Source organism: Lissotriton helveticus, chromosome 2_1 (genome assembly GCF_964261635.1).
Source record: "Lissotriton helveticus chromosome 2_1, aLisHel1.1, whole genome shotgun sequence".
NCBI lineage: Eukaryota > Metazoa > Chordata > Amphibia > Caudata > Salamandridae > Lissotriton > Lissotriton helveticus.
In genome coordinates, this window is record NC_136059.1 from 988,829,733 (window position 1) to 988,854,989 (window position 25,257).

At 46.3% G+C, this 25,257-nt stretch overlaps 1 protein-coding gene across 1 annotated transcript in view; it reads left to right on the forward strand.

The window, feature by feature from the left end:
• Window positions 1–744: 744 nt before the first annotated feature.
• CFAP95 (cilia and flagella associated protein 95) overlaps window positions 745–25,257 on the forward strand; it is a 213,425-nt gene continuing 188,912 nt past the window's right edge. Inside the window, exon 1 of the mRNA XM_078677406.1 lies at window positions 745–1,061. Within this exon, the coding sequence (XP_078533532.1) occupies window positions 949–1,061 (113 nt within the window). The 5' untranslated portion in view covers window positions 745–948. The remainder of the gene's footprint in view (window positions 1,062–25,257) is intronic.

The window sequence follows — 25,257 nt, forward strand, 5'->3', positions numbered from 1 at the left end:
GTGTCATTAATGACAGCACAAACCCAGAGCATTCGAGCACATGAATGACACTGTAACCATAACAACATAAAGAGAGAGAAAATACATTGGTGAAATACATGGTCAAATACAACACTCTGTCTCATATTCCCTTATTAACGTACATTAAATGGACTCAACATTGCTAAGTAATCGGCCTTGTTTTCACTGATCACTCTGACACATATTCAAAGCTCACTCTAAATTCACTAGTCTCTCCCTGTCCCAATCAAAGTTCGCGTTGCCCCTTTTCCGTTGGCACATAGTCGGGTGGCTCTGCTCTATTAACATGTGAATTTCCATCATGTAGAGTTCAGGCTCCCTTGTTCACAGCTGAGTCCGCATCGCTGTTCACAGCTGAGTCCGCATCGCTCTCTAGTTACCTGCACCACAATCTTTAGGTACGAGTTTACACGAGGTTTGAGACATGTTGTGTCAGAGGTTGCCATTTCAGCTCACAATCTCCAGTTAGGCGACTTTCGCTATCATGTCTTCCTTTCCCCGCTGTTGGCACATGGATAATTAGCAGCATCAGCAGTACTCCCTCTGCCTGCGGCCCTGGGCATAGCCTAAGAATTACCCGTCTGTGCCCTTTCCTCTCACACCCGCCTCTCCTCCCTGTCAGCTGGTGTCGGTCTTCAATGGGTTCAGCGTCCTGGTTGCCAGGGGCAACCGATACCTTAACAGCAACGCGTTTCAGCGACAGGCTGCTCTCGCCAAGTCAGGACGTCACTCAAGAAGACAACAATATTCATTTCAATTTTAGGAGAAGCCTGTCCTCCCTGTGGCACGCTAACAGCGATGCAGTCTCTTGTTTCGCGGTTACAACCGGGCTAGGAACGAACTGGCACTAATTGGCGAGCGCGGATGAGCACACAGTGGTTCGCCGAATAGAAGGAGTGCTAAGAACAAGTGGCAGAGGTAGAAACGATGGAAGGGGAGTTCGGGTACTTTACCAGGGCTCGCATCCAAGAGGTCAAGGGATCCCTGACCCTGCGTTCAAACCATTTGGATTATGGGAAAGCTACCCTGATCTACAATTGGTAAGTGGTGACCTGTATATCGAGGGATTCCCATTTTCACAATGTGTTTATAAAAGAACAGGCAATTTATTTGGGTGACATCATCCGTTTTTCTTTTTACAGTTATGTGTTCTTTTAATAAATATTCAGGATACAATTCTTGCTGCAATAAACATCTCGCAAGATGGCCAGTGGCCCTTTTTAGGAAAGAATAACCTTTTCGTTCCTGACTATAAGTTATACAGTACTGGGCTATTTTAGATGTAAATTTACCACTGCTGTGCCAAACGTTTGCACCAGTACTGTGTAAGAGTAAAGTAGTTTGTAAGCTCGCTTTATCAGAAACAACAAACAGGAATGATACTTGGCTACTGCTGCACCCAAAGTATCATATGATTTTTTCAGATGGTTCTATCAGCTGGAAAAATCGAGTAAGGTTCTCCCACACCTGAAAAACCTGGTTGTGAGGAAACCTAACTAATCAGGAGAAGTAGAATTCCGTTGGGTGATTCCGCTCTACCTGGCATAATCAGGCTTTTAATGTTTTAAAGATTTAAAGATAATAACATATAATGAGTTATAAAATACTTTTCAGTGGACACATTTTTCTACTTGAGAATACCTAAACTAAAGCATCAAGATTACTGGTAATATGCACTTGAAGCTGAGCTGCATTGGTTACAATAGATTATATTTTTATAAGTAAAACAAGACCAATGCGACAAAAATCCACTAAGTAGAACCAGAGTTCAGAATTTTAAAGAATAAATCAAAAAGTAGTGCTTAGAAGCAAATAGTGCTTGGGGTTATTTGAGGTCACTTGGACCGGGGTGGATTCAAAGTTCAGGCCGACTGCAATGGAGGGGAGGCGGCTACAGGACTCACGCAGAATAAGTACCTTGGATAGAGCAAGCGCTGACGTCGAAGACTTGATGCGTTGGTTCCAATCCCCGCAGGTGATGAAGGCTTTGTCGACGAACCCCTGTTGAGCCATGCAGTCTGTTGCAGCAGTGCCATTGATTGTCTCCTTCAATGGCGTCAAAGGGCAAGGTGTCACTTCCAATCGGCGCAAAGTCCTCACTGCAGTGATTTTGATGGTTCTGAACGGTTGAAATCACCTTTCAAGGGCCAAGGACTGGATTGGCACCACTTGGCAGGGCAGGACTCACAGATGACAGAGTCCAGGTGCTGTTGCAGAGTTGAAGGAAGTCTTGGATGGCCTGAGACTTCAGAACAGGGGGGAAGCTAGCAAGCCATTGTAGCCACTCTTGGTTCAAGTAAGATAGGTTCAGTCCTAGTCCTCAGCAGAGCAGAGATCAGCATGCAGCAGGGCAGCACAGTTAAGCAGAAAAGCAGTTCTTCCAGAGCAGCAGTCAAAAAGACGGGCAATCATTGTAGCACAGCAGTCTTTACTCCTGGCAGAGTTCTTTACATCTCCAGTGGTGTATTGTCTTGGTAGGATTAGAGCCCTAGTACTAATACCTCGTTTTGCCTTTGAAGTGGGGGGGGACTTCAAAGCAGGCCCTTGAAGAGCACAGGTTCCCCTTTCTTCCAAGCCCAGACTATCAGTAGGGGCTAATCAGGACACTGCCTATTTAGGTGCCAGCTTCCCCCTTCTCTTCCTGCCCAGGAAGAGCTATCAGGGTGTAGATTAATGAAGATGAGTTCTCTCACACCCAACCTTCCTATGTTTGTGGCTGTCTAGAGGGAGTGCACAAAGTGTAGCTGTCACCCACCCCAGACGTGTATTGACGACTGGTTGCAAGGCACACAGAGTAGTAGGAGCAGAGAAATGCCCAATGTCTAAAAGGGGCCTTTCTAAAATAGTAATGTTAAATCCAGCTTTACCATTAAAGATGATTTATCATTACCATTCCAAAGATATGAAACATGATGCAGCTTCTGCTTTCTAATCAAGAATTCCAGCTTAAAAGTGTATTAAGGAATTCCCAATGCTAGCCTATGAGAGGAGTAGGCCTCACATTAGCACAACATGAATTTAGATGTTTGTCACTGCCAGGACATGTAAAACATAAATGTACATGTCCTACCTTTTACTTACACAGCACCCTGCCCATCAGGCTACCTAGGGCCTACCTTAGTGGTGACCTATGTGTAATAAAAGAGAGGTTAAATGCTTGGCAAGTAGTTCTAAATGTAAAGTGGCAATCAACTGCACACACAGAGACTACAATGGCACAGTCAGTGCTGCAGGCCCACTAGTAGCATTTAATTTACAAGCCCTGGTTATATGGTATTTCACTGTACAAGGGACCTACATGTAAACTAACGACTGTTTAGGGGAGAAACACATGCAATTTTGCACTGGTCAGCAATGGTAAAGTGCTCAGAGTCCTAAGGCCATCAAAAAAAGGAGCTAAGTAGGCAAAACTTTGGGGGAAGACCACTCTCAAAATGACAGGTCTAACAATGACATATTCAGATTCCAAACTTGATATGGTACAGCCTTGCAACAGAAAGCCCACAGTGTCTACCAGTCACAACAGTTTGGTCTCTCCTAACAAAGTGGGTGGGAAATTAAGTCTTGAACTCACTGAGAAAGGGCTTTTCTTAGAAGACGGCCAAGGGTGACGGTTTGGAAATACATGGAACCAATATGGTGTGTGGGTGTGTGGCATTTTTGCACAGTGCCTGGTTTAGGGTAAAAGTGACTGTGATTGTCTAGACAAATGAAATAGTGACTGGATAACAAAGTTGATAATCTTGTCTTGGGTGATGTGCCTAACGGGAATTGCATCAATAGACTGTTGCAATAATCCAATTTTAACATGACCAGCATATTTATGTGGGATTTCGCTGTTTGGAAAGGGAAGTTATTCCACGTTTTCCTAATTTTAAGCAGCTGGAACCTAGCCTCAGTAGCAGTGGGTGTAAAGGACACTAGTTGCATACTAGTGTTCATTAGTAATCTTGGGTTCCTATCTGCAGTAGTGGGTTCTGTTGAAGCAGGGAATAAAAACATTATCTGGGCTGCCGGTGACTGCCAGAAGGTGCCCAATGTGTGAAGGGAATATAAGGGGCTAAAGGCTAAGATAAGCATGTTGATGAATTGGTCGAAACAAGTGCTGTCTAAGGGCCTTATTATTATGGTGGACGGACTTGCGTCCGTCCGCCACCCCTGCGTAAGAGGGACCATCCGCATGGGCAGCGGCGGTCCCTCCACGGCAATTAGGATGTGACCGCCACCCTGGCGGTCACATCCTGTATTTTTACATTGCGGCGGGTGCTGCTTAAAGCAGCACCCGCCGCAATGTAAAAAATGAAAGCAGTGCATTTGCATGCACAAAGCGGCAGGCACCGCGCGGTGCCTGCCGCTTCGTGCACGCAAAGGCAGGGGGGTACCATAGGTACCCCCCATGTGCACCCCCGCCCCTCCTTCACCCAGAGGACCCACTACGGGCCCCCGAGGTGAAGATCCACATGCTTTTCCTCGGCGGAGAATCCGCCGCGGAAAAGCATGTTTGCACAGCAATCCTAATATGTCTGGCGGTGTCTGAGAGACACCGCCACCATATTAGGCCTTTTCCGCCGCGGTTGTAAGCCAACCGCGGCGGAAAAGCGGCGGACAGAAACCAGGACCCACCAGCGATCCTAATGTGGCGGTGGGTCTTTGATGGATCCGCAGAGGATTTTCCGCATCCTCCGGGCCGGCGGTGGCTTCCGCCGGCCCGGAGGATGCGGAAAATCCTCCATTGTAATGTGCCCCTAAGTGTGGAATTTATTTAAGTTTTTTGGGTTGAGGTATTTTGCAATTAAGTGATTAGGACTGGAAATTTGAATTGTGGGGGCTGGATAGGGTCGATCGAACCTGTGGATTTATGTGCAATCAGTGGGAGATAGGTTGCAGGTAAGGTTGAAATGAGTGATTGCGGAAAGGAAGGACACCATTGTGTGTGGGAGTATATTTAAAAAAAAAAGCAATATTCGTATTCATCTACATGCAGTCATTATTTACCCAATTTATCAAAAATGACAACCACAAAATTTAGATCAGGGAAGTTAAATTTAGACAGAATATTTCAAAAAACAAGATTTAATACCGCAAGGAAAAAAGGCTTGCAGAAGAGGTTACCCACTACTCCAGCCTACTTTTTAAAATCAACTGAGGGTGGTAATGTGCCAGTAGCTGAAAGTACCAAAGCACTGGAAAGAAATTGTTCAGCCGATTAACCCCTTCACAGCTCCAGTGTACTGGGGATCAGGGCGTTCCACCTGTAAAAGGTCCATCGGAGCTTCCAATGAGGGATTACACATTACTGGACATTACCTCAGTAAATTCGTCCATCGACCACAGTAAACTAAATAACAATCCCGTGATCCCTGCTACTCAGCTCTCATCTTCCAAAGAAACTACCTATGTATTTATTTTGCAGCACCCCGAGTAAATTTTCATCTCTTGTTTCCAATACGTCAAGATTGCCAAAACTTAATTTGAATGCTTCTTTTCACTTACCTACTGCCTATGTTCAATATTCAGAATCACATATTATCTGGAATGAATCTTATCTTCTTCTTTCGAATCTGCTTGAAAAAATAACAGCCAAATTGGATCATATTCTTGGTATGTTGACTGTAATATTAAAAAAATTACCATCAAACAAAGAGGTAACGTTTGGAGGAAATAAAGGTGGAGTATGGTCAAGAGAGTCGGCGGAGGTTGGCATTCACTATGGCTGAACTTGGTCAAAGGTCTCTGTCACTGGTGGCAAGAAAGACATGAGAGTTTCTGAGATGGAGATGTTCTTTTTAAAGGACCTATTTATGGTTCCTGAATTACCATGTAATGGGAACACTAATCTTATATCTGCTACTCCTCGTGACTTTTGAAATTGTTAATAAAAAGAAAAAGTTAGAGCAGCCTAAATCCAATGATCAATCAACAGTCTCAAGAAATGATGAAAAACTGAAACTAAAGAGGAGATGTCGATGGGCACAAAAAAGGGAGCAAGGAAAATAAGATTTGCTCCCAAAGTTATTTAGCAGGAACATACTTCAGAGTCTTCTTTCAATATATTAGCTCTTTCATGTACTTATCATCCAACTCCACTCGAAGATTTAATCTTCCGTGATGCAAGGTCGGACGTTGGTGGGCATGATTCTATACAAAAGCATATGCCTCAGCCAACTACTCTCGGAGCTAAAATAGGTTTCCTACATTCCACTCTGGATCCCTAGATTAGGTCATTGGCCATCCTGTTAACAAATTCCTTCATAATCAGTTCATCGTGAAAGGGAAATGAAAGTTCTTCTTCTGACTCATGATTATATTGTATTGTTTGATGACCAAACTTCTTGTCTGAATTGTTCTCTTCTTGGCAAAATTGATACTGCATCTCTTCAGGCATGTGGTGTCCCTTTGGAGGAACTGCAAAATAATGCAAAATTAACTGTCTTCTCGATAGGGTCAGGAAGAAGATCTGTTGCATTCCTAAGGCAAAATATTATTTCCCCTGGGATTTCTGAAGAAGATGAAGTATCCAAATTGAGATAGTTACATGGGGCACTTAACACCAAACAATCAAGTTCACATAAGAACAAACACCAGATTTAGCAAGGGTAATCAAAGTAATTTCCTGGAATTTGGTTGGTTGCACCTCCAAGTCTCCAAAACTTTGTTTTTTTAAATCATTGATTGCAGATATCATCTCCATTCAGGAGACTTGGTGCACAGGGACTTCGGAAAGTGATAATTTCTATGTAATTAGTTGTCCAGCAAACAAATTGAGGAAAAGCGATGTGAGTGGAGGGCTTTCAGTATTGCTGAATATGGGATAATCTAGATCATATAAAACCTTATTTCATGCTTCAAATTTAGTACAATGTATATCGTTTAATTGGAATGGTAATGTGAGACTTGATATGGATACTTTTTATGTTTGATTTTATGCATCATGTAGATGAAGCAGTGAACATCAACTAAGAGGATTGGGTTGTATTACATGATATGGTTGTGGGGCCTTATCATGTAATACTCTTGCCAAAACTATCTTGGGTCCATTGAGGTGCGTTTGTAAACCTTAAGCTCAAACCTGGGTAACTATGGCTTCGAGCCGCAAGGTATAACAAAGGAACAATGTATACAGCATTTGACAGCATCAAACAACGAAATAAGAAAGCCACACAAAAAGGAAGAGACAAAACAACAATTTATAACAAGCATTGGTAAAGCTAGTAGGTCTCGTCTATGTAAGAGCTATTGGCTTTGCCAGCATCTTTTAGATATGTTGTAAACTAGTAGGTCAAACACAGTTACCCCTTTTTTTGGCAACATTAAATGTAGGTATGTGTGAAAACAAGATATACGGTGTGTCTATGTGGCTACTGAACCCATTATGCCAGGCCCATATGACGAGCCATTTCAAGTCCTCTGCTCGGCTCAGATTAAGGAGCAGTGTTACAGCAAACAAATGATGGACGGAATGCTGACAATGCAAACATTCTCCTCCAGTCAAAATATCTGGGTTAAATCCTCGACTGTTCCCATGAGGCACAGGGTCAAGACTGATTTGCATATGGCTGGGACCAAACTGGGGTGGCGTAGTGGGCAAAAGAACGATTAATTTAACCCAGATATTTTGACTGGGGAGAATGTTTGCATTGTCAGCATTCCGTCCATCATTTGTTTGCTGTAACACTGTTCGCCCAAAGTGGGATGGGCATGCCCAGACGTGGGTCCCTTGCTCACTGTGCCACTGGATTCAAGCTACCCTGGCTGAAGAAGGGTGACATACCCTGAAAGTGGTCCCAGGATGCTTGTTTCCAGTCCAGGGAGGACCTGGCGTGGCAGTTCGGTCTGGACTGTTCCAATGAGGTACAGAGTCAAGACTGATTTGCATATGGCTGGAGCCAAACTGGGGTGGCGTAGTGGGCAAAAGAACAATGGATTTAACACAGATCTTTTGACTGGGGAGAATGTTTGCATTGTCAGCCATCCGTCCATCGTTTGTTTGCTGTAACACTTTTCGCCCTAGGTGAGATGGGAATGCCCAGACATGGGTCCCTTGCTCACTGTGCCACTGGATTCAAGCTAGCCTGGCTGAAGAAGGGTGACATAACCTGAAACCGGTCCCAGGGATCTTGTTTCCGGTCCATGGAGGACCTGGCCTAGCAGTTCGGTCTGGGTTGTTCCCATGAGGCACAGGGTCATGACTGATTTGCATATGGCTGGGTCAAAACTGGGGTGGCTTAGTGGGTAAAAGAAGGAAGGATTTAACCCAGATCTTTTGACTGGGGGAGAATGTTTGTATTGTCAGAATTCCATCCATCATTTGTTTGCTGTAACACTTTTCGCCCTAAGTGGGATGGGTATGCCCAGACGTGGGTCCCTTGCTCACTGTGCCACTGGGTTCAAGCAAGCCTGGCTAAAGAAGGGTGACATACCCTGAAACCGGTCTCAGGATGCTTGTTTCCGGTCCAGGGAGAACCTGGGCTAGCAGTTCGGTCTGGGCTGTTCAATGAGGCACAGAGTCAAGCCTGATTTGCATATGGCTGGGTCCAAACTGGGGTGGCTTAGTGGGTAAAAGAACAATGGATTTAACCCAGATCTTTTGACTGGGGGAGAATGTTTGCATTGTCAGTATTCCGTCCATCATTTGTTTGCTGTAACACTTTTCACCCTAAGTGGGACGGGTATGCCCAGACGTGGGTCCCTTGCTCACTGTGCCACTGGATTCAAGCTAGCCTGGCTGAAGAAGGGTGACATACCCTGAAACCGGTCCCAGGATGCTTGTTTCCTGTCCAGGGAGGACCTGGCCTGGCAGTTCGATTTGGACTGTTCCCATGAGGCACAGGGTCAAGACTGATTTGCATATGACTGGGTCCAAACTGGGTTGGCGTAGTGGGCAAAAGAACAATGGATTTAACCCAGATCTTTTGACTGGGGGAAAATGTTTGCATTGTCAGCATTCCGTCCATCATTTGTTTGCTGTAACACTTTCGCCCTAAGTGGGATGGGTATGCCCAGATGTGGGTCAATTGCTTACTGGGCCACTGGATTCAAGCTAGCCTGGCTGAAGTAGGGTGACATACCCTTAAACCGGTCCCAGGATGCTTGTTTCCGGTCCATAAAGGACCTGGCCTGGCAGTTTGATCTGGACTGTTCCCATGAAGCACAGGGTCAAGACGGATTTGCATATGGCTGGGTCCAAACTGGGGTGGTGTAGTGGGCAAAAGAACTATAGATTCAACCCACATCTTTTGACTGGGGGAAAATGTTTGCATTGTCAGCATTCCGTCCATCATTTGTTTGCTGTAACACGTTTCGCCCTAAGTGGGATGGGTATGCCCAGACGTGGGTCCCTTGCTCACTGGGCCACTGGATTCAAGCTAGCCTGGCTGAAGAAGGGTGACATACCCTGAAACCGGTCTCAGGATGCTTGTTTCCAGTCCAGGGAGGACCTGGCCTGGCAGTTCAGTCTGGACTGTTTCCATTTATTTATTTTTATTTATAAAGTTTTATATAGCGCGAACTTGATCCCGAAGGATATCAGAGCGCTTTACAATTTGAGGCAAAGGTAACAAATCAGAACATTAGTCTAACATGGGGAATCTAATGGGCATTGAATCAACTAGTACAAACACAACAGCTCAATATAACCTGAGTGCACGTGTAGGAATGGGCTATGCGATGGAGAGATAATAGAGAGATAAGGGGAGTACATACAATAATCATATTCAGGAATAATAACCAGTACCCAAAACAATAATCGAAACAAGAGTCGAATGGGGAGTCTAAAATGCATTGAATCAAATGTTGAACATCTAACAGATCATTTATACACCTGGGTGAATGAAGAATGTGCTAGAAGATGGAGCATATTGACTCTAGCATGGAGTGAAGCACAAGGTCAAGACTGATTTGCATATGGCTGGCTGGGACCAAACTGGGGTAGCATAGTGGGCAAAAGGACGATGAATTTAACCCAGATATTTTGACTGGGGGAGAATGTTTGCATTGTCAGCATTCCGTCAATCATTTGTTTGCTGTAACACAGTTTAAGGAGGAGGCAGCACTAAATGGCAATGTGCAATTACCTGCTATGCCCAGGGGTAGGATGGCAGGGGTCAAGGGACAGGAGACTGCTTACTGTTTTGGAAACCTTACAGTTCAATATATTCCATGATTTCCTATTAGAATAGGTGCACTACACCCAATCAGCAATGAAAGAATGGAGTCAAACTGCACTTTCAGAGTCACAGAAATCTTTGCAACAACAAAAGCTTATTGGTATTTGGAGAAAATAGTTTGCGTTGGTGAAAAGTTGACCAATTTGTTTTGGTACAACTTTGTGCTGCCTCACTTCTTTTGCACACTTTGGTCTACAGCTTTTGAATTTTTACTTGAGTGTGCGCTCTCTCAAGCAGCTGATGCAAATTTTCTGGCCAGGGTGAAATTTAAAGGCGTACGCACAGCCCAATTTCACTATATCCACAGCATTTACATGGAAGTGAATGCAGAACTATCCATGAGTGGTGCCATTTGGGTCATGTTTACAATTACATGACGCAGAGACGAATGCTAGAAGGCTGTGTTTACATAGATTGGAGAGCATGCCTAAATCACCAAGAAATGCGCAGTCCCTCATTTTACAGTTCGAGCGCAGATTACATTGTATTTTCGACGTCACATTCTTTCAAGAGAAAACAAACATGGAACCTATAAATACAAATATTTCCACATGTCTAAGATGACGGTTCATTAATTTAGTGGTATGAGATAGTCTACGGACCTAAACATTTGTGATATGCTCAATTTCTAATAGGTGATGGCGCATAAGCCTTATTCTGCAGATCCATTTTCCTGTATTTCTGAACTGCATCCAATGCACAACCTGCACAAACTGGGTAGAGACTGGGTAGAGTTACCAGATACAGCTGGCTCATCCTCAGAGGCGCCTTTGGACTCAGTTGACATGAACGCCCTGCTGCTAGTGATGCAACAAAGCCTGACCTCCATCGAAATCAAAATGGATTTCATGTGCAGCAGTATGGACAATTTCACACGCGAACTGGAGAAGCAAGATGGTCAACTCCAGTAGGCCCAACAGCAAATCTCCATAGTCAAGGGTACGATCTTTTTTCGAGGGGATACCCCCTCGAAAAAAGTCCTCAAGTTAATTCACAGACTCTTTGCGCAAACAACCAGTTCTTGACCCTGGCTCGGCACCCTCCACTGTTTCAACATGCACCACCTCACCATCTACAGACTTGGGCAAATTGTTATGTCTGCTCTACAGGGCATACGTCTAACCTCTTGGGCTCGTGATATGGTCTGATACTGCCACTCAGTGGATTTTCATGCCTTACTCTGTAGTTGGCTAGGACCACTACTTAATACACTAGCTCCACTTGGTGAGGCCATGCCAGAACTTTCCTGATGGCCTAAACTTGACGAGTATGACCCTCTTTGTCTCTGTGGTTGCACCCTGCAGGTTACCCTTCCACATGGTTGATTGGATTATCTTTTCTTATATCTGAACAGCTTAATGAATTGTTCTGTATTTTTACATTTTGGGATAAATGGGCTGGGGGAGAGTCTTCTTGACGGGTTTTGGCTATCAGTGTAATGTGATGTAATATCCAACTTTACAGGTAGAAAATGAGGTATCCATTAGGCTTCAGCTTGGGGGGGGGGGACCCTGCTCTATAGTTGGGCAGGTTCAAGTCACACTTTTGTAGGGGGATCTGATTCTGAGTGGGACTCCAGCTTGTAGTCACGCAGGTCATCATGGGGATCTCACGGGAGAACCTCCTGGTGTATCTGGCTCTGTATTAGCTGAGCAGTCCAACTGTAGCCCCAGGCTCGGGCACTCTCCACTTTACCTATGCCCCACTGTGCTTCCTTCAAGAGAATTCTTCCCTCGCAGATTTCCCACTTTACCAGTTCCCTTTTGCACACTGTCTGTCATGGGCCTCCTTCTCCCTTCCAATTCCTAGCTATCTCGCATTTGCATTTGGCAATCATATATGTCAAGTCGTGACACCTCCCCGTTATCTTTGTCTTTGCAGGGTGGGGGAATCAGTTCAGTAGACAATGCCCTGGGGTATGTGGGATCTCTTTCCCAATGCAGTCCTCAATCATTTGTATGACTCCCTCCCAGAAAGTGTGTAGTGCGTGATACTCCCAGAACATGTGAAGGATGTGCGCCCTATCTTCTCCACACCGAGGACATGCTGAGTCTGGTATTTAGAAATATCTGCCTATGCGATCGGTTGTCAAGTATGCTCTGTGTAGTATGTAGTAATTGGTACGTTTAAAATGTGCATTTCTATGGACCTTTGGTGTTCTTTGCAGAAAGTTATCCCAGTCTTTTGTCTCAATAGAGATTCCGAGTTCCTCCTCCCAACTATTCCTCAGGATGTGTAGAGGCAGCTGTTAGTCTATTTGCAGCGCCCTATAGAGGCATGAAACTGTCCGTGTGGTACCTGCCGAGAGCACCATATATTGACAGCTCTGGGATGTTGTGGGTTTGATGGATCCCCTTCCCCAATGTTTCCTTATTGGTGATGTGAGTGCCATGTGAACCAGAAAGTTTCCCTGTGGCAGGTCAAACTCCGCTCCGAAATCCTCAAACGGTCATATCCTTGAGTCCCTATACAGGTCCCCCACCCTCGTAACCCCTGCCTCCACGCATTGGTCAAGCCCCCGTCGGTTTCTCCAATGTGGAAGTGTATGTAGGAAGTCTAGAGGTAATTCTGTTGAGTATGGCATGGGATCTCAGTGCATATTCTTGCAGACCTCCATTCCAACACTTCGTCAATGTACGAAACTCGCATGAGCCATTCAGGTTGGATCTTCGCACTCGAAAGAGAACCCTAAGAAGATCACAAAGTGGTGGCACGAAGGGAATAGTGGTCCGATGGGGGTTACGTCTGTGCGCAATTCCCTAGTTAGCCACTGCAGTTGGGCTGCTATATAATACAACTCAAAAACAGGGACTGTGAGGCCTCCCTCCATTGTTGGACATTGCAGTGGAGCAACATGATGTTTGTTTAACACACCCCGATGCTCACTGCTCTATTCTCGCCTCGATAGCCGTCGGTCGGCTTCAACGCCTGAGCTACAAGAGAGGAGGCATGCGTAATGGTGGAGAGCTGGGAAAGTAAACACCACTATCAAGGACAAAACAGAAGCTACAGACGCCGCGATCGTAATGGCAGCTTTACCCAGAGGACTATACGCTACCTGGCCTCTGTGTATACTCTCAGGATCACAAGGTGTTTTTTTTGCCTTATGAACGAGGTGCAGCGGGCCCAAAGAAGAAGTCCGCTTGAAGAAATGAAGGGGAGAGGAACCAAAACGGCTCATGGTTTTCAGTTCTTTAAACTGCACCCAAGGGATCCATAGTGGAAGCACAGAAAAAAAATAAAGGAGCCGGGGAAGAGCCACCATCTTCAGGAGAGCTATTCTCCTCATCACTGAAAGCAGTAGTGTCTACCAGAAGTTCATGGAGGACCTTAGGGAGGAAATTGTGTGTCCTAAATTGCCCTCTAACATATTGTCCCAGTCATGGTAAATCTTGAGCCCCTGGTAAGTCAGACACTGTAATTCCTTCTACGCAATTGGTAGATGCATTGGTGGGGGGATGCTCCCTCCGCGTCATGGAGTCTGGATATTTGCCAATTGACCTGCAGCCCAGACAGATGGCCAAATTCCTCCAGCAGGTTTCTGCCCTCCCTCACCTCTTCTCCCGTATCGCTTAAGAAGATCAACAGGTCGTCTGCATATAGTGCGATCTTGTGGCAATCGCTCCTTATTGTTAGTCCCCTAAATGTTCCGCCAGTCCTAGCATATGCTGCTAAGCATTCCATAGCATTGGCAAAGAGTATCAGAGCCAGAACATTCTTGTCATGTCCCCCGTTCCACCGGGCAGCTCAATGATATGGTTCTGCAGGAATGCTCCCTGGCAGTTCGTCTTGTGTATAGTAATCGCGTCCAGGCTACAAAGTGCTCTCCCATTCCCATGTGCAACGTCACCTCATAGAGTTAGTGCCATTCGAGGCTGTCAAAAGCTTTTTCAGTATCGACAGCAAACACAGTTACATCTTCTCAGGCATATTCACCAGCCACCATAATAGTCAGGAGTCGTCTAATATTAGTCGCTGTATTGCGACCCGGGATAAACCCTGTTTGATCTGGGTGTATCAAGCGCATCATATGGGATAGCAGACAGGTCGCCAAGATCTTGCTCAGGATCTTATAGTCGATATATAGTCGATATTCAGCATCAACAGGGGTCTGTACAGTGAGAGGTTGTGCACCGGCCTGCCTGATTTCAGGATAGGAACGATCACTACCTCTCTAGTGGTATCCCACAGGATATTTCTGGTCTTAGCCACTCCCTACAACTCAGTCAGCTTAGGCGCTAATTCCAAGGAATAGGTGGCATACAATTCCGCCATGAGGCCGTTGGGACCCGGGGTTTTATTTCACGCCATGTGTTTAATCGCTTGTGATATCTCCTGTGGGGAAATAACTTCTCCCAGGACTCTCACCTCCTTCTCGCTCAGGTGTGGCAAAGGCAGTGCCTCAAAAAATGCTTGCGTCGCCGTTGTGTTCTTTGGTGTAATACTAGTGTAATGTGTTGAGTAATATCAGGTGAATATGACAACACCATTGCGGATTATGTTTGAAGTGTTTTCTCCGCCATTTTCATTGGTGTATGTATGTTAGGTAAGGTAGTTCCCAGTGTGAAATGTACATGTGTGAGGATGTGGTACGTCAGGTGAGAATGATTGCTTTGTGGTTGACCTTTTAGGGGGTGCACCATATGAATGTGCAGGTCTTACTGCTATTGGCATCTTTTCATAAGCTTAGCTTGGAGATTTGTCTTGGCACGATAGAAGAATTTTTCAAGGCACCTCAATGAAGAATATTGATGTATTAGCATAGATAAATATTATGTGCTTCTTTCAACTTGCTTTTAACTTTGTCTAATTATCTATTTCTGCTTTTTATTATAATATGAAATGAAATCTTCTGTTTTTTACATTTATATATATAAAAAAGAATATAACAAAATAATAATAACAATAATCAAATGATTGTATTATTGTGTTTGTTCTAAATGTTTCATGATGGACAGCCCTTAATACCTTTTTTATAGCTTCTAAAAAGCATTAACATAGATCAAGCAAGAGCATTTTTCAGTGTGTTGTCCTTTATCCCCTTGACTCCTGGACCTATAAAGTATCTTTAAGGGGGTACCTTTTGTATATACCTGTATCGGGCAAATATGCCACTAATACCCTACTGGGAGTATACTCTGTTGCCTCCTTCATCCTCTAGGTTCACTATTACCGATCCTCAGTTGGACGGATTAGCCAGCCAAGCCAATAGGGAACGAGATTTGTCCCTTTCTGCATGCGTCCTGTCCATGTACTGTTTAACGTCAAAACATCTACGGCATTCCACCTGGACCTCCACTTTCTCCCTTGCCTCTAATAGTGCAGACTGTAATTCTGGCTTCTCCGGGCATTGGATCTGTATGTCCCTGAGTGCTTTTTCAGCCATCTGGATCTCGCCCAGCAGTGTATGTCTTATGTCTTTCTCCTCAGTGGGCAGTGGACCCTGAGGAGAAAGTGGGCAGTGGGCAGTGGCCCCGAGAACTGCCTTCAAGGCATCCCACTCCATCTGTGGAGAGGACGCCGTACCGGTATTATCGGCAAAGTATTGGAGTATTTTCTTCCGTATCATCTCGCGAAAGACTTTGTCCTCTAGCGATGCCGGCTTAAGTCTCCATGTGGGAATGGACGGGGGAGGTCTGTGGTCTCAAGAGAATGGGATTATGGTCTGATATACTGCGGGTCAAGTATTTGATTACATGAACTAACCTATGCACTCTCGGGTGCACAAGAATCCAGCCTGACATGCAGTTTATGGAGTCCTGAAAAAAGGAGCAATCCCTCCAAGTCGGGTACATCTGTCTCCAGGAATCTATCAGCCCCCAATGTCATTGCCATTCTGTAAACACGCGGGCTGTACAAACAGTCTGTGAGTCCCTAGCGGGGGATGCAAGCGGTCCATGTGAACATTGGCCACACAAATAAAGTCCCCCTCTAAGATTGTCGGGTAGGTCAGGCAAAGTGGCAGCTGATGGGACAGGATTTTTAGAAGTGTTCCCTGGTCAACGTTCGGGGCGTAAACGTTCACTATGGATAGGTCTCATCCTTCCAGTCGGCCTCGTATCATTACGAATCTACCCTCAGTGTCAACTATCTGACTCACAAGCAGGAAGGGAACCCCTGCTCCAATCCAAATCAGGACCCCCCGTGCTGGAAATGTGTTGTACAATGCCTGCCCCCGTCATTTAGGTTGCAATATGGCAACACTTTGGCTACCTGATCTTCATTACCACATTTTGGATTCATACTGGCTGAGCAGCTAAGGCCAAAGCAACAGGGGAGAAGCATAAATATTTATACAAGATACTACACTCATTTATGCAAACACCTTAAATCTCTTGGACATAGACTGCATTCCTCAGATATTCCCTGAGAGAAAATTATACGTTAGAAGGCCCGCCATGATCTACGTCGTGTCATCCAGCTCACAGAACGTCCCCCTCTTCGTCCCCTCCCACCCCGGCATGCCCAATAAAAGATAACATTTGCAGTGATTTACGACCTGAATAAGCCCAACTTTCGAGTTCTAAAACTCATGACAGATACCCTAACCCCCCTCCAAAGGACAAGCAGATTGGAATCCCCCATCCAAGCAAGAACAAATGATAAGTATAATAGTGGAAAGCCACCAAGGGAATGCCCAACTGAGGCGTGCAATCCCGCAGCCCTCCCGGCCAGCATACCATCCATCCACCCTGTATCAATCTTATGGCCAGTGAAGGCCATAACCTGCATTCTTCTCAGTGTAACATCCCCCAGATATTGCTAAAGCACCTTAATGGCAGTCCTTGCCCTTTACCAGTCAGTTGGGCTGCTCAAATGATGTAGTTGGACGATCTTAATGTCACCTTGGGCATTTCTATACTCGGACCCTCTGAGACAGTAGAGCCGGGATCGGAGTCCGAGTCTGCTCTCCGGCGATTCACGCCCTGTGCCCCTACCGCTGATTATTGCCACCAACTCCATCGCACTCTTGCGCCCCAACTGCACTTCTTCCTGTGTAGGGGCTATTATTTCTCCCCCCTTCTTCTGCTGTGAGCACCACCCTGTCGTGCCCTCTGCCGCCTCGGACTTCAGCCGGGGCCCACGCCCCGCCGATCCTCCAGCCAGTCCCAGGTTTCCAGCGGAGAGCGGAAGAATTCGGTCCCCTCTGGGGGTCATCACCTTCAACAGTGGTGGAGCCATCATTGCATATTTGAAATCGAGTTGGTGGAGCTTCTTCTTGGCCTTTTGAAAGGAAGCCCTCTGCTTCTGCGCCTCCTTAGAAAAATCTGGGAAAATCTAAACTATCACATTATCTACTCGCAAGTCGCCTTTGCGCCTTGCCTGTGTCAGGATGTGATCCCTGTCCCTGTAGGGCAGGAGTCGTGCTATCACAGGTCGCGGTGGGGCCCCCGGCAGAGGCAGTCTCAACGGTACTCGATGTGCATATTCGAGCAGATAGAAGGCAGACAGCCCTTTTGGAGTTACACAGCCAATGCTCCAAGTAGTCCACCATGTTGGTACCCTTCACCTTCACCTGTACGCCCACCACTCTGATTTTGTTCCTGCGGAAGCAATTTCCCACATCCTCCACCCGGAGCTCCAATGTACGCACCTTTGCTTCAACTGCAGTCAATTGATCCTTCAGGCCAGACAAGACAGGGGTGGACTCTGCCAATTGACGTTCATTGTGGTCACCCTCTCAGCAAGGCCCCCATGATTGTCGCGTAGGATCCCTAGGTCTGTACCAATGGATATCTTGTAGCGTGGGGTCTTTGGAGGCCTCCCGTGTCCTATCAGAGCTCTCGCTCCTATTCTGGGAGTCTGTTGTTTGAGCAGAGTGTTAGTCACTCTTGCGGGTTGTCTTTCCCATAGCTGGCAGTCGCAGGTGGCGCCTGCCGCCCCCGTGCCGCCATCCTGCTCCGTGCCAAGCCTGTTCGCCCTGCTTGCAGGAGATGATCTCACTCACCCTCTTTGGTGGTCCCCACATGGAAAGAGACAGAAACCACCTTCATTCAGGGTGAGTTTTCAAGGGGTGTCAGTGCACCCAAAGTCACAGTGGCCACAGGTGGTCAGGGGCATCGCTGTTGGTTGTTGGCCCCTGTCTCTGTCCCCCTCACCGGGGGTTCTGCTTGATATGCCCCAGCTGAAGTCCGCACAGTCTTGCAAGCACCAAGCTTCGCCCTTATCAGGCAGTTTAGTGATGACCAGTTCCTCTCATTCAGGCCCTCAAGACCTTTCACTGTGGTGCTGTGTAGTTCTCGGTGCTACCGTATCTGGCACCTACCCTCAAGCCACGTGTGCATCATCCGGTCCACCACAGGTGATTTCAACAGGTCCTCGTTCCTCCAAGGCACAGGGTAGTGACACGATTTGGGGCAGCAAGGAGCACTTATGTCTCTCTATAGTAGGCCAGGGTGGCAGCATAAATCAGAGGCCCATATCCTTTATGCTGCAAGCCACCCCTCCCAGCAGTCGGGCCCGTGCTCGTCCGTCAGCAGCCGCCTGCGGCCACAACACAACAGGGAACAACGCCACAGTCTACCAGGCCTCCCATGCAAAGATTGCCCTCAGAAGGGATTCAGGGAGAGGCCCAGAGGCCAGGCAGGCAGCAGCGCACTCACCTGGCGAGGCTGCACCTCCTCCCTCCGGTTACCACTACCTTCTACGTTCAAAGTCTTAGCGGGATGGCCCTCCAGTAGGGCAGGCCTCACCTCCTGTTCAGGGTCACCAACACTTCCTCTGCAGGTGCACGGCACTCCAGGCGAGGACGAGGCCATCGCAACCGTCGCCCAACACGGGCACAGGGCTTTCTCAGGGCAGGGGCCCTCAGCGCGGCCCCTCTCCTGCAGCCATCCTGGGACGGACCTCGGTAGCAGAAAGCAGCCCCCAGGCTCAGCGCTTTCACCCTCCAGGATGTCTCTTCCGCCTCGTCTCGTGGCCCCCGGGTCCAGGGCAGGCCAGGGATGTCATTCAGTGCTGGCTGGGTATCGTTATCGCTGCAGGATGGAGCTAAATGGCAGGCAGCCAATTTGAGCCCCGAGCAGCGCTGCTCACACCATCGACGTCAGGCCACGCCCCTGGACTCTGCTTAGCTTGTTGAACTCTGCCGTTAAAGTTGAAGTGGAATGCCACAATGACCTATCTACAATCCCATGTGGAGGGGGAAACAATACGGTGTTGCAACAAGTGACTAACTGGGAAATGGACAAATCATACAGAACTCCAGCCTGCATTCCGCAACAGTCTTAGGGGCATATGTATGAAGCCTTTTTCCCATTCGCACACTGGCCGATTCTCAGAATCGGCCTGTTTGCGAATGGGAAAAAACCTTTTGGGATGTATCATCCCAAAAGGCCCTCGCACTATAGGGAAACACAAAATTTGTGACTCCCTATTCTGCAAATGCATTTAAGGAATCGCAAATTTCTTTGAAAAATTCACTTTTTTGCATTTTTCAAAGTGCCATGTGGCGCACATACATGCACACATGCTTATTTCAGGGGTGCAACAGGGTGTCCTTTTGGCACCCAACCTTGAAATAGCATTCACAATTTGCGCATACCTAAAGGGTACTCGCAAATTGAGAATGTCTTCCCATTCACAGAGGCCCATAGGAATGAATGAGAAGGTATTCCTTAATTGCGAATCACAATTTGCGATTCGCAATTAAGGAATACTTAGGAATCGCAATTAATATTGCGAATCCTACATACATTTCCTTATGCGAGTCCTTAATAGCGAATCGCTAAAATTCACTATTAAGGACTTGTAAAATGCTTTCTTGATACATAATCACTAAGCATGAAATAACTCCCATTAGAGAGTACCCTAATGAAAGGGAGAACTGCAGGAACCAGGATTCCTTTTAAATAACAAGCCAAATTAGGCGCTGAAGTATTGCATGCGCCGTGGATTTTAACGTGTTTACAAACAAGTGAATATCAGACAGTAAAGTCACATTCTTCATTGGTGATAAAAATGTCCTTGTCTCTACGTTCATAATGATAAACAAAGGGGAGTGACTATAATTCATGTATGTAACTGCTGCCTAGGAGTTTGTATCTACCTACAGGAAAATGTTTCATGCAAGCTGTGCATTGAAATGTCGATCTACACAGTGAAATAACTCAGTGTATTAACCACACTGCCGAAGGCATTTCAGCTATAGTGACTAGGAGTTCTAATTTTTCTAAATGCAGCTTTGTTTAGGTTGAGTCTTTCATGGCCATCAATTGTTGTTTATGTGTTAAATTAAAAGGGAGAAACAAATCACTGCAATTCAAGTAATGCTAAAGTGTTTTAAGCGCCCAGCTATACTGCATAATAGATCTAAGGTGACTTTGCCCATGATATAATGTTGACATGTCACTTTGCCTAATATCAATAACAGACGACACAATGTTGTTTAAGTTGTAAATATGAGATGACAACGCATTAATGCTATTATCAACAACTGCAAACACTTTATCTAAATTATCTTGGTCAATTTGTCTTAACCGTACAGCAGCTTCAATTTGGGATAATTTCCAAATTTCATTATAAGTAGCATGTATAAATCTTTTAGAATGTGGGGATTTGGGACCCAAAAGAAAGTCTGACAAATGTTTGTCCTCGGACAGAAGAGACAGGTGTTATTTTACTCCAGACAGTGTGGATTATTCCTACCATTGTTGACAGAACTTTCCCACTGAATAGGTGGTAATAATACCAGAATGTGTTGACTGAGAGTATTGGGGATCCGGTCTGCTTGATTTAAACCCAGGTGTGCAATTAAGAAAATGAGCATGACAATCATTTATGTCCACTGGACACAATAACCACCCGCCAGGACTCAAAAACAAAGAATTAAATGTACAGTTCTGCACTATGCTATTTAATTGTTTTTCTGTGTAATTTGTAAAACTCTGCACATTATCAAAGCAGGCAACAAAGGTAATGGTCGGGGCATTCTATCTTACATTTTTGCCAATCCCAAACAAGGAGTGTACTGGATTGTTTCATTCAGGAAAATCCTTTGTGTGGGAAATAAACAGCCATGAAACAAGGCTTCCGTGCCCTGAACCTGCCAGGACTTCATACCCCAAATCGATTTCAAATCAATACTATCTTTCCAGTAATCATAACCTTTAAGGGCAAACTGATTGACAAATGTAGTAGTTTATATGATCTTAGTTTGACTATGCATATATTTCTTTGGTGGTGTTGGAGTTAATTTAAAATAATATGACATGGGGTCTGAAGTGTCATAACCCGTGAAATATGTATACTTCTGTTTTTGCTTTTTAGAACTCTCTGGAGGGGGAGCTGGACAATGTTCAAATTCTGTATAATTAAAATGGGGATGCTGTGTACTTGTTCTGTGTATAAAAAAATGGTGTCCATAATGATGGCAGCAGAACATCTCAGCGTAATTGGCAGAGTTAAGGTATAGATCTTCTGATTGAAAAACAGTATAATAATCTAATTCAGAAAGCATAGAATTTACAGTATCTACATTCCTAATGTAACCCAGGTACTGTCAAATCACCCATAGAAACTTTGAACACATATGATATCTGCAGGATCCCCGTAGGACTGAATATGTTGAATGCAACTTTATCCCAAACAATTCCATCAGTCACAGGAATGGTTGAAATGTTCATGAGGGACAAGTCTCTTTTCAGTATGAAGAATGGGGGCCAAGAGGAGGAGCTTAGCCGGCAACCATGATGGCCGCTTAAACCCTCGGCTCCGCCGACCCTCTCGCTTTCCTCCCGCATTGCAATCTCTCCTGGAATTTATCCTGCTTGTAAGCCGAGTTTTCGGAATGGGGAGGTGACTCCGATCTCGATGGTGTGTTCCCCGGCGTGTTACCAGCGGCGGAGGGGGTGTAACGTCCTCGCTCCTTCCCCGGCTCCTAATGGCGGTGAGACCGGGTCTTTGTCCGTGAGGGACGGCCAGCCCAGATCACAACGGCGGCGGCCATCGTAGGCGGGGAGGAGTCGGACGGCTGAAGAGAGGTTGCCGTACTGCGCTTCCCGCTGCTGAGATCTTCGCTGTTCCTTGAGTCGGCACGCCTGGAAGGTATCGTTGCAGAGCGTGATACATTGTATCTTCTCCCCAGCCCGTAGACGACCCGGCCAGTTCTTTCATCTCTCCCTACGCCGTGGTGGGAGCCATTTTATACCTCGCACACTCGATACATGTTTTTGATGACCCTGGACACGATTGAAGGTCCGGGTGACTGCCGGCATTGATCAGCGCCATGGGTGGTGGCGATATGGAGTTTGCTGTACCTAAGCATCTGGCCCTGATGTGCTATGAGGGGTGTCGGCGGAGTGACCAGATGATCGCAGGAGGCGCTGAATGTCAGCTTCGAGGGCCATTACTAGCCTGTGAGCCCCGGGTGGAGTTGAATGCTGCCTCCTTTCTTCCTGGGGCGCCGTTGGTAACCAGCGATATCCTGGACGCGCTGGGTACTTTGCGGGATGCCCTGCACGATAATGCCCGGAACCTGGGGGGCCGGCTGGATGCCATTCTACTTGATGTGCCCTCGACTGGTTATGCTTGTTCTCGAGTGCGGGGCAATGCGCCACATCCTGTGTCTGCTTGCGGTGGACTACCTAACTGGGTATTTCCGGAGACGTTGGAGGAGAAGGGCCTTGATACAGCCGCAGTGTTGACCGCAATGGTTGTGCAGAGGTCTGGTGTGCGTGGATCTGTGCGGTTGCTGGAGACTCGTCTCCGGACACCATCTTGGGCGACTCCTTTGTGGTATGATGGCGTGCCTCCCCACCCTTTCCTGGAGTTGCTGCTGCTGTTCTGGCCTGCCGGCCTTGGGGGTTTGCTGCTGTGTGTTGGTGCTCTCTGTACTGTTCCTGGATGTACAGCGTTGGTTTGGATAGACTTTGTCGGACAGCACCCCGTTCTTTTGTGGCCTTCCCGTACGCCTAACTCATCTAAGATGGCGTCTGCGCGGCTGGACTTCGTCGACGCACCGGATCGAAGGGGGCAAGGATGAGGACGTTTTTTTGCTTACTGTTGCCTGCACTGCTGGGATTGTGACGGACGGACGAAATTTGGACTGTAATGAACGTTGGTATTACATTGGGTCGGGGGTCCGGGGTTGGGCGGCTGAGAATACATGTGTTGGTTGTTCTTCTCCTCCTCTCTTTCCTTTCTCTTTACCTTTTCTTTAACTATCTTCCACATTATAATTTTCCCTACTGTGGGGCAGTTCCGGGGCGACAGGCACACTGTTAGTGGGATTGGCCGTAGCCATTACAGGGGTGCAGGGTGGCGGGTACGGGGGGGGGTTTGTTATTTTAGTTTGTTTTGTTCTATGGTCCCTATTGCTCTTTTCCGGCTTTGGGAGGGTTCTTTCCTCTTTATGGGGTTGGCTGTTTCTGGGTCTTGCACTTTTTCTCTTCCTGAGTTTCAATAAATTTTGGTTTCTTGTTCTTAGGATGGGTTTTCCGGGACTATGCTTGGAATTGTTACTTTTCGTGATACTGCTTGTTATCCGGTCCTATTGCTGCGGTTGTTTAGCCGATATAATTGTGGTACATTTAGCCTAACTTCGTTTGTATATGGGGTACGTCCCTCTTGCTACGTTTCCTTGGTGTCCCTTTATGTGAGATGTGCAGTCCTTCCTGTTGCAGCCCCCTTGCTTCATTTACACTTTAAAATGAAAAACCCTTTATCCTGTGTTGCGCACCCCGTTCTCACTTCTGGCGTATTTCGCAATATCCTGATTGTAAATTGACCTATTGTTCTCCTGTTTTTTCTCATCTGTTTTTGCAGCCGGCCGTGATGGTTGTGGGCTTGCGCATGTATCTCCTAATTTTGTTGCAATAAAGGTTTTCAAAAAAAAAAAAAAAAAAAAAAAGAATGGGGGCCAATACCTTGTAACAGAACATTCCGGGAGGTAATGCCCGTTGATCAGTGCAAAAAAAACCAGTCACAAATCAATCCACATGAACCGGAAAACCAAGGAAAGTCTGATCCAGATATGTATCCAATGAGAGAATAGATAAGTGCATTTTAACCATGAAATAAAAACACAAATCCATGCTGGAGGCGGATGCAAAACAGAAGAACTGTCAGAAGAAAATTCATCTTGATCCATATAGTACCCAGAGGTGCTCTGCTGGAAAACAGGAGCAAACGATCCTTCAGATTTGCCACTTTAACCCAGAGCAGTTTGTGCTTTATTGTGCTACCTTTGAAATCCTTAAAATCATTTTGTGGCCAAAAAGAAAAGGTATCATTAAAGAACTGTACACAGTAATACGAATCACACACAATAAGGGTGGTGATTTCAGGATTCGTATTTTCAAGTGCAAGAAGTAAAGCCTTCAATTCAGCCAACGGCGCCGTACAGTCCTCAAAGGACTGCACGCGAGTAGTTTGTCGGTGAAAAATACCATCTAACATAGAGCCAATAACAATGGTGAATGTGGCTGAATATTGCTGCTTACAACCTATAGCAGGTTGAGCATAACCATCAGTATAAATTACAGACTTACATTGATCTAGAACCAGAATCAGTTGCGGCTTCTCCCGTGAAGCAGTAGTGGGGCGGGGTGGGTCAAAGGGGGGGAAGGGTGGGAGGGGGGTGGAGAATAAAACAAATAAAAAAGATCACTTTCCTGCAGGCCGGCCAACCACCGCCTCTCTTCTGTGCTCTCCATCCTCTTACTGGCTTCTGTTTGAACAGGAAGCTAGAAGCTCCCAGGCTCCCCTAATCCAATCACAACAATGTAATGCAGTTTTGTGATTGGTCTGAGCGCCATGGTTCGGCACTCAGATGACGAATTGGAGCCTGGGCATGTTCTCCATCCAGGCTGGAAGGCAGCCTGGGTGTAGAACATGCAAAGTGCGCATGAATGTTTGGCAGGCCATAGAGGGCCGGCCAAACATTCATGCGCACTTGTGAGGGTGCCACCACTCCTCCCCCCTGTGCTGCCCAGCCTAGCCCCACCCCACAAAACTGCCTCAGCTCATAAAATTAAAATAACATTACGTTATTATCATTTTATTTTTCCTTTTTTGCCGTGCTGAAAGGCAGTGGGGCGATGCTACTCCATCTTAGCTGAGGAGCAGCCCC